The sequence below is a fragment of the Athene cunicularia genome, assembly GCF_003259725.1.
Source record: "Athene cunicularia isolate RWA chromosome 5 unlocalized genomic scaffold, athCun1 chr5_part4, whole genome shotgun sequence".
NCBI classification, from domain to species: domain Eukaryota; kingdom Metazoa; phylum Chordata; class Aves; order Strigiformes; family Strigidae; genus Athene; species Athene cunicularia.
In genome coordinates, this window is record NW_020799104.1 from 45,304 (window position 1) to 60,077 (window position 14,774).

At 44.4% G+C, this 14,774-nt stretch overlaps 1 protein-coding gene and 1 long non-coding RNA gene across 4 annotated transcripts in view; both read left to right on the top strand.

The window, feature by feature from the left end:
- Positions 1–12,066, top strand: part of LOC113481384 — a 36,076-nt gene extending 24,010 nt beyond the window's left edge. Inside the window, exons 1-3 of one of the 3 annotated variants that reach the window (XR_003398675.1) lie at positions 7–175; positions 9,931–10,095; positions 10,992–12,066. This is a non-coding gene — a long non-coding RNA (uncharacterized LOC113481384). Of the gene's footprint in view, positions 1–6; positions 176–6,010; positions 6,995–9,930; positions 10,096–10,991 lie in introns of those variants that run through there. The other 2 variants (XR_003398676.1, XR_003398674.1) reach the window with 2 other exon arrangements.
- Positions 12,067–13,659: 1,593 nt separating this feature from the next.
- HSD17B12 (hydroxysteroid 17-beta dehydrogenase 12) overlaps positions 13,660–14,774 on the top strand; it is an 82,092-nt gene continuing 80,977 nt past the window's right edge. Inside the window, exon 1 of the mRNA XM_026850932.1 lies at positions 13,660–13,828. Within this exon, the coding sequence (XP_026706733.1) occupies positions 13,660–13,828 (169 nt within the window). The remainder of the gene's footprint in view (positions 13,829–14,774) is intronic.

Consider the following 14,774-nt stretch of genomic DNA (forward strand, 5'->3'; position numbering starts at 1 on the left):
CCGGCCCGGCGGGGCCTCCCTGCGCGCTCGCCCGAAACCTCCCCCGCCCGAGCTGGAGTTTGCTGCTTTTTAAACAATACACGCGTGTCCTCCGCGCTCCCGGGGCTGCTGGGCCGCGGCCCAGGCGCTGGCTCACGGGCTCACAGCGTGCGCCTAGCGCGGCTCCCGCTTTCTGGTGAGCTCTGCGTGGAAACGAAGAGCCAGGGCTTCCCGGGGCATCTCCGAGCGCCGGCGGGCGGGGGCAGCAAACGCCTGCACCCGGCGGGAGGGCGGGCTCGGGATTTGTCTGCGAGTTTGTCTGGGTTTGTTTTGGTTTGTTTTTTTGTTAATGTGAAAGGGAAGAATGAAAGTGCTGAAGTGTGTTGCAGTTACGGAGGGACAAACCCAAGGAGCAAACTGGACTTGGTAGTCTACCTGATAGCAAGGTGTTTTCTCTGAGGACGAGGCGGGGAGGGAATAAAAAGGAGGAAAAATATGACATATTTATTTAATTTATGCTAATAGTGAGCCAAAAGTGCAAAATCAGCTTCTCGTTAAACACTCTGTTTTAAAGTAATTTGTTAATAAGCTGCAGGTATCTTATTTTATGTATGGAAGGAATGATGAGTAATAGTATGTGAAATAAATCAGTCTGAAGTGAATTTGGTAAATTTTGTTTGCTTGTTTTTTTCTCCTTTTTAAGGGCAGATCTTGAAAGGTAGTGGTGGTGCCATGCATCAACAGTTAGCTGAACTTGGGGCTGAGCCTGCTTAAATTCTCATGGGAATGGAACGGGAAAGATTGTTGGTACATAGTTTCTTTTTCTTGGTAATGGGAATCCTCTTGAAGTGCAGAAGAAAACATAATTTATTAACTAAGAAATGCAAGTGTGCAAAGAAAATAACACTGTTGAGATCAAAGAAAGGGGGAATATACCATTATAGGTTTGTTTTCTACTGCACGTGTTACAGTTCAGTTCTGAGAAGAGTTATGTGAGGAGCTCTACAAACGTTTCTGTATTTGTGTCGGAAAGCACATCGGATTTTGCCAGTGATCATCACCAGAAACACACTCCTTAAGTATATGCAGATGGGTGTAATTCTTGGAAGAAATAATTTTTTTTTCTTATGGAAGGTATAATTCTAGTGGAGGAAGAAGTGTTATTTTGCTTATAAAAGAAATTGTTGGGTAGACACAAAAAAAAGAGTAAGTGTCTAAGTGCCTGCTTCATAACCCCTGGTGGTTTGGACTTGCAGAGTTAAGCTGTTTGAAGATTATTTGAAATACAAAATCAGCAAGTTGAGGACAAAATAAAAAATAAAACTTCAAGACAAGGAAAACGTATTGTGTTTTAAACTTATTAGTGTATGGCCTACTCTATTCCCATCTGTAACGAACCATTGCTTTTCCAGTCCTTCAGTAGGAAATTAATTTTACCAGATTCTGTTTTCTTATTTCAGTGGCATCGGAAGTGCATCAGCACAATAAATATATATCCCCTTTCCAAAAGTGTACAACTACATGTAAAGGGGACCAAATAGTTGAGGGTAATCAAAATTTACAAATTACAAATTTTGTAATACAGATGTTCTAACCTGATTGCTGTAGAGCGGTTTTGAAGGGCAAAATAAAAGACCCAGAGAAAAGTGGAAGATGGGATGAAATGCAACATACTTTCAGCAAAACCAGACTCTGCGGGACTAACTTGTGCTAGGATTTTCTAGACAGAGGAAATACACTAAATCTATTATGTTTCATTGTCAAGATTAAGTATTTGATATTGTACCATGTGAGAAAATGAGGTAAAATGGAAAAAAAAAATTGGATTAATTGCATTGTAAGGTGACTTGGGAATTCTCTGACAGTTAACGGGTGGAAAGAGAATGTACTGATGGAAAGGAGGCTGCAAACTGGATTTTCCATAGACTGTATTGGAAATTATTTATTTTTATTCTTTAGTGACCCTAATGAAAATGTAGAACTGTGGGGATAAGATCTTATGACACAAAACTGGTCAACTGTATCGATAGAGAGGAGGATTGGAATATCCATATACCGACAAGATGAATCAAACCTGATATTAATAGAATTAAATGAGATTTATGATGCAAACAGAAGCTAATCACTATTTTAGAAGAGCTCATCACGTCAGTAGTGAGTTGGGAGTCAGCGTAATAGTCAGCAGCAGAATGATGGCATACTGCTATGGGATGTGGCTCAGAAAATAATAATAATAATAATAAAAAAAGAATGGCATATAGAAAATATTAATGTCAAAGTATGTGGCATTCCTGAGACCTTATCTGGAGCCCAACTATCACCCATATCCAGATAAATGGATTCAAATAGATGCAGAAAATGTTAAGAGGAATAGAGAGACTGTTAATGGAAAGACACAAAAGTGACAATTACACAATTTTTTTATAGGGGAGGAAAATAATTATGTAAGCTCAAGATTAGAGTAAATGAGCAAAATGCATGTAAAGGGGATAATAAGCACATTATGCTGAAAATTACAGGAAGAGTTCTAACTATCAGATCACTGATATTCTGGAGCAGTTTCCAACTAGAAAGAAGCTTAAATTTCTTTTAAAATTAGGTTTGATAAATCCAGAAAAGAACATAATTTGGTTCAGTGGAGTGGTGGGGAATTTGACTCGAGAATCATGGATATCCCCTCCCTTAATTCTGCATTCTTGTGTATCAGTAAAGTGGATTCTGAGATGGATATGTGTGTTTACATTGGGCCCATTTTGAAAGCACTGATTGGTTTTGTCATCTTAATTACCTCTTCCATTAATCAAGTTCTTCCATTAATCAAGTTATTTTCTTTGGGCCCTTTGCTAGAAGCAGAGTAGTTTGATTATATTTGCTATCAACTGCTTATCACGTGCACACTGCATTGTGCTGGCTTGAAGAGAAGCAGTGTTCTTTACCTCACTGACTTTAACATTGGGAGTAGGCAAACTATGGTTTGGACACCATGGTGGAAAGTTTACTCACACAGTACTGCCTGACTTCTTGTCCCTGGACGGGCTGTTTGTAGAGGTCTTCATGAAACAATTTTTAGGAAAGTATTTCAAGGAAAAACTTGATCATCTACAGCAAGACAACACTGCATTCTGAAATGTATGTATAATCAGCTCCCGTGGGATGTTACCTGAGAGCTTGTATCTCTTTTCCTTCCTTTTAGACTGTATAGTTTTTACGTACAGCACCTAGTGAAGCACTGAAGAATTAACAGAAGAACCTTAAAATTGGAAGAACATTGCTTTTCAGTGAGGCTACCATATTCTTAGGCAGACATTCTAGGCTTTTACTTGGCATTTTTGTGATTTGGAAAATCTCCACAGAGCAGGAAGTTAAGCAATCATTGCTCAGCCATCCATTTTTATTTTATTTTTCAGTCCAGGGCTGTCACAGGTTATCCAAAGAGAAAGAATTTGTTTTAAAGAGGTAACTTCCCATTCAGTGGTCAGTAGAAAATGACGTGATGGAATCAGTCTAATCATCAATGTATGTGTTAAGTGCTATGAGTGGCACCTTCACTAGTTGCTGAAGCAGAGGAGTGAATAGATTATAAGGATTAAATTTCTTTCATCCCCCTGGAGGTGAACAAGCCATGTGAAAATGGAAGGCTTATTTGGTAGGAGACAGTATGAAAGACAAAAAAAAGAAATATATTATCTCTAAATGGTTTCTTGCACATTTTTTCTATAATAGATGGTGGGATGTGAGCTACAGACAGAATCTCAAAGCTTACGGGGCAGAAATGTGATTCTCTGAGTATGGAATGAAACATGCTTGGTTGTTATTTAACCTGGATTCCCGAGAAGTATTTTTCTCTTCCATCATATGTCTGATTCTTCAAAGAAAATTATTCCAGTTCACAGCAGATGCTTTCTCTTGTTCGTTTCTTGACCTTTTTGAATTGGAGGGAAGCTATGGACTTTCCCACTGAAACGGTGGGAACACAGCGTTAGGTCTGCAGCAAAGGAAAATGTTCTGACCTGATTTGCCCATGTCATCCTGCAAGGCTTTCTGCCGCAAAAAGAGGCACTTCCACTAGTGTCACTGGTTTTTCCTTCTCTTGCCCTGTATTATGCCCCTTGAAATACTGCTGTTTGGAGGAGCAGATTTATGGAAGTGAGGAGCATTCATGTGATAAGATTGATAATTACATTTGCATGAGTCAATAACAAAAGCAAACCAGAGAATACTTTAATATTAAACAAAAACAAGGTGTTAGTGTCATTACTAAGAGTAGGACAAACGCATTCATTTGGTGGTTTTATGTAAACAAGCCTGGGAGGAATGTGTACATGTGTATACTCACACACACACGTATGTATATATACACATACACCTGCTTTGCTGCATATGCTGGCTGATGAGTAAAAATAGCAGAGGATCAATATATAAAAGTACTGGGAAGTTACACACTGAACAATATCAAAGTATGCCAGAAATTGGCTTGATAGCAGTAGACTAGGAAAGGGTTGGTTCACTGCAGCCTGCAGCAGCATTTTTTATGCTGTTTTTTTGTTGTTGTTTGGGGTTTTGGGGTTTTTTGTTGTTGTTTTGTCTGTTTTAATTATTATTTGTAGGAATGCTTTGGAGCCAGGTCATCACTGCTGTAAATCTTCAGATTTTCACTGATGTTTGCAGAGGGATAGTGATTTACAACCCCTAAACAATTGGCCTTCTGGGTGGGGACATTGTTTTGGTGTCTTTGGTCATACATCAAATACTTCTTATTTCGAGGAAGAAAAAAAAGTCAAAGGAGAGGTAACGATAAGTTCCTCAATAAGCTTCTCCCATTGGAGAAAAACAAAAGCTCAGTACCTCTAAAATTATCGTACAGTTGGTACAAAAGCTGTTGGATGATGTTGTTACAGTAGCATCTATATAAATAGAAATAGCAAGAGGGGAAATGGGAATTTAGGCATTCCCCTGGTGTCTCTCCAATGTGTGAAAATTCTGGGATGGAAGGAAGTGCCATCTTTTGGAGCTACTTACTTTGTTTTCTGCAGTGCCTTCATAGACAGAAACTCCTCTCAAAATTTAATCATAGCAGAATAACTAATGAGTAGGTGGGATAAAACTGTTTCAGTTTGTAATCATGTGAGATGTTCTCAAGTATTGCTGTGGAAAGGGAGTCCAAATGATTGCTGCAATTCTGATTGCAGCATTCAGGTAGATAACACCTTGGTTTAAATTCCTAAGGCAAAATGAGTTTTGCTGTCCCACCATCAAGCACAAAGAAGTATGGAGTCAGAGAAGCCAGACTTCACCTGCTTGCGCAAGGCAGTATTCTACTGCCATAAATTTCCCCACATAATATCTCACTGTAATACTTATTTTCGTGTTACCATCCAGAATGTCTAGTTACCCTCTCGGCATGTAAAGATAAAGCTTAGGCACCCCGCAATCACCTGCACTGGTGCTGTGTAACTGTGAGAAGACCTGAGCTCCTGCCCTGAGATTTCTCTGCAGGTTAGAGGTCTGCCACTTCAAGTGTGGAATCCTGAAGTTCAAATCCCGTGCCTCCCTCTGCAGATATACCCCCAAGGAGCTCGTGCTTTGTTCCCCCTGGGGCCGCTGAGGTATGTAGTGAAGGCAGATGAGGAGTGAGTGTGCGTGTTGGGAGAGCTGTTACTGCTTGGGCAGGAGAGACTGCTGTGCCACGTCGCTGGAGCTGCTGGTTAGGGCAAGTGTCTGCAGCGGTGGGTACTTGGGATCCAAGTCCTTCTTGCTATGGGAGCAGTATACAATCCTGAGAATGACTGAGTCTCCCAGGGTGTTTTTAAAATGCCAGCTTTAATGGTTAAAACTTTAATAGTAGAACTCTTTGGGAAGTCTGGAAGCTGGGCATTTAAAAGAGTTAAGGAGAATTTGAAGGAAAAAATACAGACGTGTAATTGGATGTTAAAAGATGGGAAACAGATTTATTTATTTATTTATTTCCCCCCTCTTCCATCCCTGGTAGGGTCCTAGCTGAGCTCTCTGCCCTCACATTTCCTCATGCCTAGGAAGTCTTCCAAGCATAATTCACGTTTGTGAAATACTGGGAGTGGCCAAGACAAAGTCTGCAAGAAGTACTAGGTTTTGGCAGGGGCAGCAAAACTGTTCGTCAAGTGGATCTTTAAGGGGACACTTGAAGAAGATGGATTTTTTTTAAATGACATGGTAGCAAAGCTAGTCCATTGGGACATGGAAGAGGTGAAGTAGTTCTGTGGAAGAGAGGAAATGTCGCACGATTCCTGTCCTGTGGACACGAACCAGCTTGTGCTGGGTGGGCTCTCTCAGGGACAATAGATGCATTGGAAGGGGGTGGAGGGAGGGCTATCGACACAATCTCACATTCAATATACTTCACAAAAGGATGCAGTGAAAGAGGGTTGAGTGTATATAATACAGTGCAGCAGATGAACAATAGGTTATAGATGAGAAGACAAAGGTTTATTATCAAAAGTAGTCCATCATCTGCGTCTGAGAGTGAATGCATCATGCAAGGTGACACCGAGTGTTGGCAGTGGCATGAGGGACATGCATTCCTGAACTTTGTTCATTTTATGTGGACAAGTATCTGTATTGCTTATCTACAGTTACAAAACTGGGTAGCAGAGACATCAGGGATTAAACAATGAGAACACAGTATTTCGTTTCTACAGATGATATTTTCAGCTCAAAATCAATACATTTCAGTGGGCTGTAGGATTGAAGAAGGTTAATCTTCTGTTGCCACAGCCCATGTTATGTCTCTCCACTAAACACATGCTGCACTTGAGTTTGCAGCATGCACAAATATTAGAATTTTATTGGAGAAGTACTTGATTTCCAGTGCTGATTAAAAAAAACCCAACTTTATGTGCATGTTTTACTTGGGCCTATCCTTGGTTTGCACCATGAGAGGAACTGAAGCTCCCCACTGTAACCACTTAGAACTCTAAACAGGGAATGGCAACAAAAAGGAATTTTGAGGTTTTATAAGAGACTCACCTGTTAATCCATAGTAGGTAAAAGTGAGAAATCCCTGTATAAAGTCCTAGAAGTCTGTAGTGCTGTTTGCATTTTTTCCCATTCTTAAGGGGAATTGAATGGACCTTCTCATAAAGAGCAGTGTACACCTGCATGATGTGTTAAATTTACAATCTATAGACCTAGCCTACTACTGTCTTGTTCTTGATCCTGTCTAGCTTCTATTGCTACATTTGCCTGGAGTGATTTGTTGTTGAGAAATTTGTGACTTTAACCCCTGAAGCAGAAGGACAGGTTGCTGACACCCGAGGTTTATTTAAGAAGGAGGGAGGAGTGTATCTCTGTTACACAGTGTGGCAACCTCAAATGCCTGGATGACTCAGTTGCAGAGCTAAAGCTTCAGTTTCAGAACTGAGTCGTGTTTGCAGGTTCCTGTTGTCCTCATAGAAACTGTAGTGGAAAGTGCAGTTGAAGGATGACAGACACACAAATCAAAATTTGTGCTTGCTAGTTTATTCATTATGGCACTTAAGGGTACCAATTCCATCCCTTTCTCTCAGCCTGCTGCTTTCTGGCTCACTGTCATGGTTTAACCCCAGCCAGCAACTGCTTGCTCACTTCTGGGATGAGAATTGGAAAAAAGAAAAACCAAAAACTCATGGATTGAGATAAGAACAGTTTAATAAAATATAATAACAGTAACTGTAATGAAAACAAATACAACAAAAAGAGAGAGAGGAATATAACGCAAGAAAAGACAAGTGATGCACAGTACAGTTGCTCACCACCCACTGACCAGTGTCTCTGCAGTGATCGGCTCCTCCCAGCCAACACCCTTCCCAGTTTCTGTACTGGGTGTGACATCCTATGGTATGGAATAGCCCTCTGGCTAGTTGGGGCCAGCTGTCCTGGCCATGCTCCCTCCCAGCTTCTTGTGCACCCCCTCGCTGGCAGAGCATGGGAAACAAAAATCCTTGACTTGGGATCAGCACTGCTCGGCAACAACTAAAACATCGCTGTTATCAGCATTATCTCACACTAAATCCAAAACAAGGCACTGTACCAGCTAGTAGGAAGAAAATTAGCTGCACCAGGCACTCATTTGCACCTGTAAGCTTGGCAGAGCAGGGGCGGTTGGCTCTGCTGTGGTGGTTGTTCCATGCCTGGGTGAGCTGGGTGCTCCGTCATGAGTGCCGAGGCACTTTGTGTAGGAGTACTGAGGGGCCTGAGAGCGAGAGCCAGCTAGCTGCTGCTGTCAAGGTCTGAGTCTAAAATATAGATCCTAGATCCCCAAGCTCCTGCTTACTGGGAACCCCACCAGGAGTGAGGAGGGTGACAGAAATACCTGCTTCCAGAGTTGCCCAAATACACTGCTTTAGCACATGCTTAAGGTTTATGTGTGGGATAGGGCTGAGAGTGTCTGCTCCAGCAACCCAGCCCCTCCAGTCCTGCTGGTTTTCCCTCCCATTGCTGTAGTGGATGGAAACCAGTTACTCCATGAGGTGTGCAACAGCTTCAGGCGAGAACTCCTCACCTGACACATGTCTGTGCCACGCTGTTGAGACACTTAGCTGGTGCAAGCCCTTTCAGGCAGAGGAAAGAAAACCGAGTTCCTGGGTGAATGTTGAGTTTTGTGTGGGCTTGGAGGGGTACCCTGACCCCTGCAAAGGGATGGAGAAGGTGCTTTCAGAAAGGGTCAGGATTGGATATTCCACACAAGGTCTCTTGCCTCACCCCAGCATTAGGATCCACTGCTGTTTGAGGTGTTTTGAGAGATTTCAAGCTGTGCCAGGGAAGGTTTAGACTAGATATTAGGAAGGATTTCTTTGCAGAAGGGGTTGTTGGGCGCTGGAATGGGCTGCCCAGGGCAGGGGGGGAGTCCCCATCCCTGGAGGGGTTGAAGGGTCGGGTTGACCCAGCGCTGAGGGATCTGGTGGAGTTGGGAACGGTCAGTGTGGGGTTCATGGTTGGACTGGAGGAGCTTTAAGGGCTTTTCCAACCAAGATGATTCTGTTTTCTTATGATTTATTGGCACGCCGAACTGGTTCCTGTAGAGTTCTTCACTTGACAGGATGGGCAGTGTAGATCCCATTCTCTGGTATCGTACTTTCTGCCTTTGGTGTGCCCTGACGCAGGGTGCCTTAAGTTGGGGCTGTGGATTTAGGCAAAGACACACTGCAGTGCTCAGCACTGCAACCTTTTATTGAATCGGGCTTCCCCGCAATAAGTGTGAGTAATGGTAAGAGAGGCATGAGAGCAGAGTGACTGTACAGGAGGGAGAGCTGCACTTGACTTGCTAGAATGAAAAACATATTTGTAAAGGGATAAAATTAGCACTGGGTACAAGAATGCCATTTAATGAAACAAATGACTACACCTCTTCTCAGTGGCAGGAACGAAGTGATACATCACAGTGTCCCATCCTCCTCTCGGTGCTGCTGCAGGAGACGGTGGCTGGGCTAGCCAGGCTGGGGGAAGGTGGGGAGCCCAGCACCGCGACCCCCCCGAGCACCCCGTCCTCACGCTGTGCGTGGGGGTGACTGACTGACTGTGGCTCCCGTCTGTGGGCCTGCAGTGAGAGGCGCCTTCCTCGGGTGCTGGGGGAGCAGGGCAGGAGGGAGGGTCTCCAGGCGGGATGGGGGCGTGTGGTCTCACTGAGATGCGAGATCGCTTGTGAGATACTTGCGGCAGCAAAGTCACAGAAAATAATAAAAATTGAATGTTTCTTCTCATTGGGTGCTCTTTTATCCCCTATTTGTTGAATTTTATTTCTCTGTTTGTTGTATTTTATTTCTTTGCGTTATTTTTGCCTTCTTTATGTCTCCTTTTGATGTCTTCCCCTTTGTGTTTCCACATCCTTATTTTTTGTTCATTTTAATTTACTGTTGCTTTTTTTACTCATACACGTATTTACTCCTTTAGCTTTCCTAAGTACTTTCTCTTTTGTCTCTCCTGTGATCTGCCATACAGTTTGGCCACCTTCCATGCGATGGAGCAATGTAGCTGAGTTGTGGGTTGACGTAGGCTTGCATCACCACCCCGAACCAGATTGCATCTGCAGTCCTCTGGAACTGACTGCATGCCTGAGCTGATAAAAGATGCCGTGGAACCGTGGATCTCTGGGGCCTTGGCAAGGTATCCTGCTATACATGTGTGTGCGTGCTGATGTGCGAGTGCGTTAGAAATGCCTGTCTTTTCCTTCAGCTCAGCTGAGTGGGTGCTCCTCTGGGCTTTGAAGCAGCTGATGGGAAATGGGAACAGACCCGAAAAGCTTGTGGGAAGACCAGGATTAACCCCGAAAAGGGGGATATGCCTGTTCCCCGGGAATGTGTGATGGCTGCAAGCAAGAGATCCAAAACCCCTCACTTGACCTTTCTATAATTCTTTCCCTTCCAGTGAGTCCCTTTCCCTGCCTGTGACTCATCTTCTGCTAAATGTAGACTGCAAGCCTCTCAGAGGACTGCCTTTCTCTCTGAACAGAGTAGCATAAAAAATAGCAATGCTGTTGAATAACCAGTATTATTTTTTAACACAAAAAACTTGAGGGCTGCCTTGCTGTATCTGTGCTTCTCTGTCAAGGGATTTATCAGTTCCCCGAGAGAAGAGCTGAGCAGGTTCTGTCCTGGCCCGCAACAAGAAGGTTGTTCAGACAAAGCAGTCTTGGGAGTGGCACCACTGCAGTGCTGTGGGCAGTGGATGTTACAATAAAAGATGGGTGGGCTCTGACAAACGCCAACGAATTTTTCTCATCACCCATGTACTTCCTTCCCTGTTTCTGACCCATGTGTAACTGGCAGTGTCCCCTTGATAACTGCAGTGTGGCTTACACGGCCATCCAGTCAGAAGTTGCCAGCTCCCTTCAGCAGGTTGCCCAACATCCGTCTCCTTTCCCCCAGCCTCTGCACATGCTGCGCAGCCACCTGTTCTCGACCCTGGTGATCACCTTCCATCCCGCATTTCAGCTCGTGTTTTGTCTTTGACTTGTAGCAGATCTCTCACTAGAGCCAAAATGGTTCCTCTTCTCTTTTCAGATGCTTTCGCCATATCCTGTCTCTCGATTGCCTCGTCCTCTGCAAGACAAAAGAGTGAGAATCAGCGTTGTGTGTTGTTACTCAGAGAACAGTTTGGTAACTGCTTTGACAGGCGATAGAAGAAAACAGTGTGGTGTGGCCACAGCAAGCACAGGCTTTTCCTAACAATTTATAATTGCACTATGATCCCAACGAGGAGTGGTGCTCGAACCTCCTTTTGATTACCTGTGTTCTCTTCTCTCACTGTAACAACGTCGTTTCTTTCCAACTTGCACACATTCATGCAATAATGCCAAGATTCACCATGCAGATTAAAGTAGGTTTACAAATTAAGGAAAGGCTGGTGCAGAACAAAAGGAAAATTAAGTTTTCCCAGCAATTTTGCACTTACTTTTAATCAAGTCCTGTCAGTGTCAGGTGTTGTGTTAGATACACACTCAGTGAGGCCTGTGAGAATTTTCTATGTGTAAAGGCTGCAGGACTGAGCCCTAGCAAATCACACTATTCTAAAACTGGTGGCCAGTAAGCAATAGGTGGGCTCTTCTGGGAAAAAAAATGGGAAGAAAACTTGGTGGGATCTTGATCCTTTGCAGTGTCACCTTTCACAGTTGAGTGACTAGCAAAAGAAAGAAAAAAGATGAGCTAAATCACCTTGAAGATGGATGCCTCCTGCTGCAGAATAGAACGAAACCCAGTGACGTGCTGCCTCCCATTAGATCTGATACAACTGCTGTATGATAAAGGTTAATTTCTGAAAATCAACCGTAAACCTATAGGTCAGCCACTAAGACAGTGACTTGGCAAATTTTTCATTGCAAAGTGTATGAGAGTTTCCTGCCTTCAGTCTGTGACACTGCAGACAGTGGATTATTGAATGAATCCAGTGAAGTTTTAATCCCACTATGAATTTATTTTCCATGAGTAGATTATGAACAGAAACCTTTGATTTCTATTAATTATGTATCTTTGAGTGAAAAGCTCTTGTGTGTGTATATATACATTTAATAACAGGAAATGTAACGAACACATATTTTCATTAAATAAAACAGATAAACCTATCAAAGCATGTTTTCATTTAATTTCTTTGCTCTTGTTTCTCTTAGTATATATGAAAGATCATCAAATTCGATCTCATGTGTCTCAGGACACTCTTCATTGTATCAGGTTGTTGACGTCATGCAAAAGTGTCTTATTTCTAAATAAGAGCTTCAAGTTTGTGATAGTCTTTGCAACTCTGTGTCTGCATGGAACCATAATCAGACTGAGGCCTCAAGGCGCAACACACAGGGTTCTGCTTACTGTTGCCTGTAAGGTGGCACCTAACACAAGATCTTCCCAGACTGAGAATTGTAATCCCTGTCTTGAGGAGCTTGTGCCTTAGGAGCAACAAACAGGAAAAGGTTTGGGAACATGGAATGGGACAGGGAAAGAGGAATTGTAGGGAGCTTATAAATCTTTTCAATAAGCAGTCTGCAGGAGTGGGATCTGTGAAGGGAAACTGGGTCTGAAGCGTGCAGGGGCTTTTTGCAAATGACCTCCCAGAGGCTGCATCCCGCATCAACATGGCATGTGGAAAGCAGCACAAAGGAGTTGGATGAGGGGAACTGTCCTGCTTCGGCTGGGATGGAGTTAAATCTTCTTCACAGCAGCTAGAACAGCACTGTGGTTTGGATTCAGTATGGGATTTGGTATAAGAATGTCAATAATGCACTGATGTTTTCAGGTGTTGCTAAGAAATGAAGGACTTTCCAACTCCCCATGTCACAGAATCACAATCATTCAGGTTGGAAAAGACCTTGGGATCATCGAGTCCAACCATCAGCCCAACTCTACAAAGTTCTCCCCTACACCACATCCCCCAGCATCTCATCCAAACGACCCTTAACCACACCCAAGGATGGTGACTCCCCCCCTCCCTGGGCAGCCTATTCCACTCTCTGACCACTCTTAATGGGAAACATTTTTTCCTCATGTCCAGTCTGAACCTCCCCTGTTGCAGTTTAAAGCCGTTCCCCCTTGTTCTGTCACTAATTCCCTGTGAGAAGAGACCAGCACAACCTCTCCCTACAATGTCCTTTCAGGGAGCTGTAGAGAGTGATGAGGTCTCCCCTCAGCCTTCTTCTCAGACTAAACAGTCCCAGTTCCTTCAATCACTCCTCACAGGATTGATTCTCCAGACCCTTCCCCAGCCTCGTTGCCCCCCTCTGCACTCGTTCCAGCACCTCGAGATCTCTCTCGTATTGAGGTGCCCAATGTCCTGCCTGTGTGCAGGTGCACAAGAAGCTGGGAGAGAGAAGAGCCAGAGCACCAGACCCAAATTAACCAGTGAAATAATCTGTATCATGTAACTAACACCACAGTATATAAAGGAGGGTTGGCTGGGGAGGAGGGGGTTCTCACTTGCTTCTGGGATTGCGGTTTAGGGATCGCATTTTTTTTCAAAATCACTGGTCAGGAATGGGCTGGGTATTGGTTGGTGGGTGGTGAGCAATCGCATTGTACATTACCCATTTGAACTTTCTATTACCATTTTATTTTATTTCAATTATTAAACTGTTTTTATCTCAATCGACAAGTCTCCCTTTACCTACCAATCCTTCCACCTCCCCAGGCCTGGGAGTGTGACTGAGCAGCCACGTGGTGTTTGGCTGCCAGCCGGGTTCAAACCATGACAAGGACTGGCAAATGGCTGCAGGCCGGCAGCAGCGCTTCAGCAGAGGCACAGAGGGCACAGGAAGCTGGGGAGGACCAAAACTGTCTGGTGGCAAAGCTACGTGTCAAGACCTGTAAGCGTGCCTTCAGCCTGCGTGGCTGTGTCAGCAGCTCAGAGCCAGAGAGTGAGCGAGGGTAGGAGCGACGTAACAATCCGGTGGAGGAGGACAATCAATGCTGTGACGGTTTTAGGGTCAGCTGGGATTGGTGGTGGGTACCTGGGAAGGCCCAGGTGGGATGTCTGGGGCATCAGAGCAGCACGGAGAGGGGATGAATTGTGAAGCAAGAGTGGTGCTTTGGTAGAGCTTGAAGATACTCAGTAGCAGCAGCTGGATTTGGGTATGACCAGTTTCCCAAGGCAAGGGAGAAAAGGAAGGCAGCATATAAAGCTACCCTCCACACTACCCGTCATTAACAACTCGGATGGATGTGGATCTCCAAAAAAACCTCATCTAGAGGAAGTTTCTTACTGCTCGTAAAGAGGTCATTATCAAATAAATCGTATAAAAGCTGTGCTTTCTAGAAAAATATTTTGAGACTTGCAAATGTCCACCTTTAAAACCAGCTGTCCCCTTCACCTTCACCACTGCCAGACTTCCCTGGTGTTTTGGTTGCCCCACTCATTCCCTGCCAGGGACAGGGAAGGGATCTTACCCCTGTTCTCAGCACCTTGACGACCGAGTTCAGTTTTGAGCCCCTCACCACAAAAAGGCCATTGAATGACTCGAGCGTGGCCAGAGAAGGGCAACGAAGCTGGTGCAGGGTCTGGAGCACAGGTCTGCTGGGGAGCGGCTGAGGGAACTGGGGGGGTTTAGTCTGGAGAAGAGGAGGCTGAGGGGAGACCTCATCGCCCTCTACAGCTCCCTGACAGGAGGATGCTGAGAGGGGGGATGAGTCTCTGGAGCCAAGGCCCCAGCGCCAGGCCCCGAGGGAATGGCCTCAAGCTGCCCAGGGCAGGGTCAGGCTGGCTCTGAGGAAGGATTTCTGTGCAGAAGGGGCTGTTGGGCGCTGGAATGGGCTGCCCAGGGCAGGGGGGGAGTCCCCATCCCTGGAGCTGTCTCTTATACACAT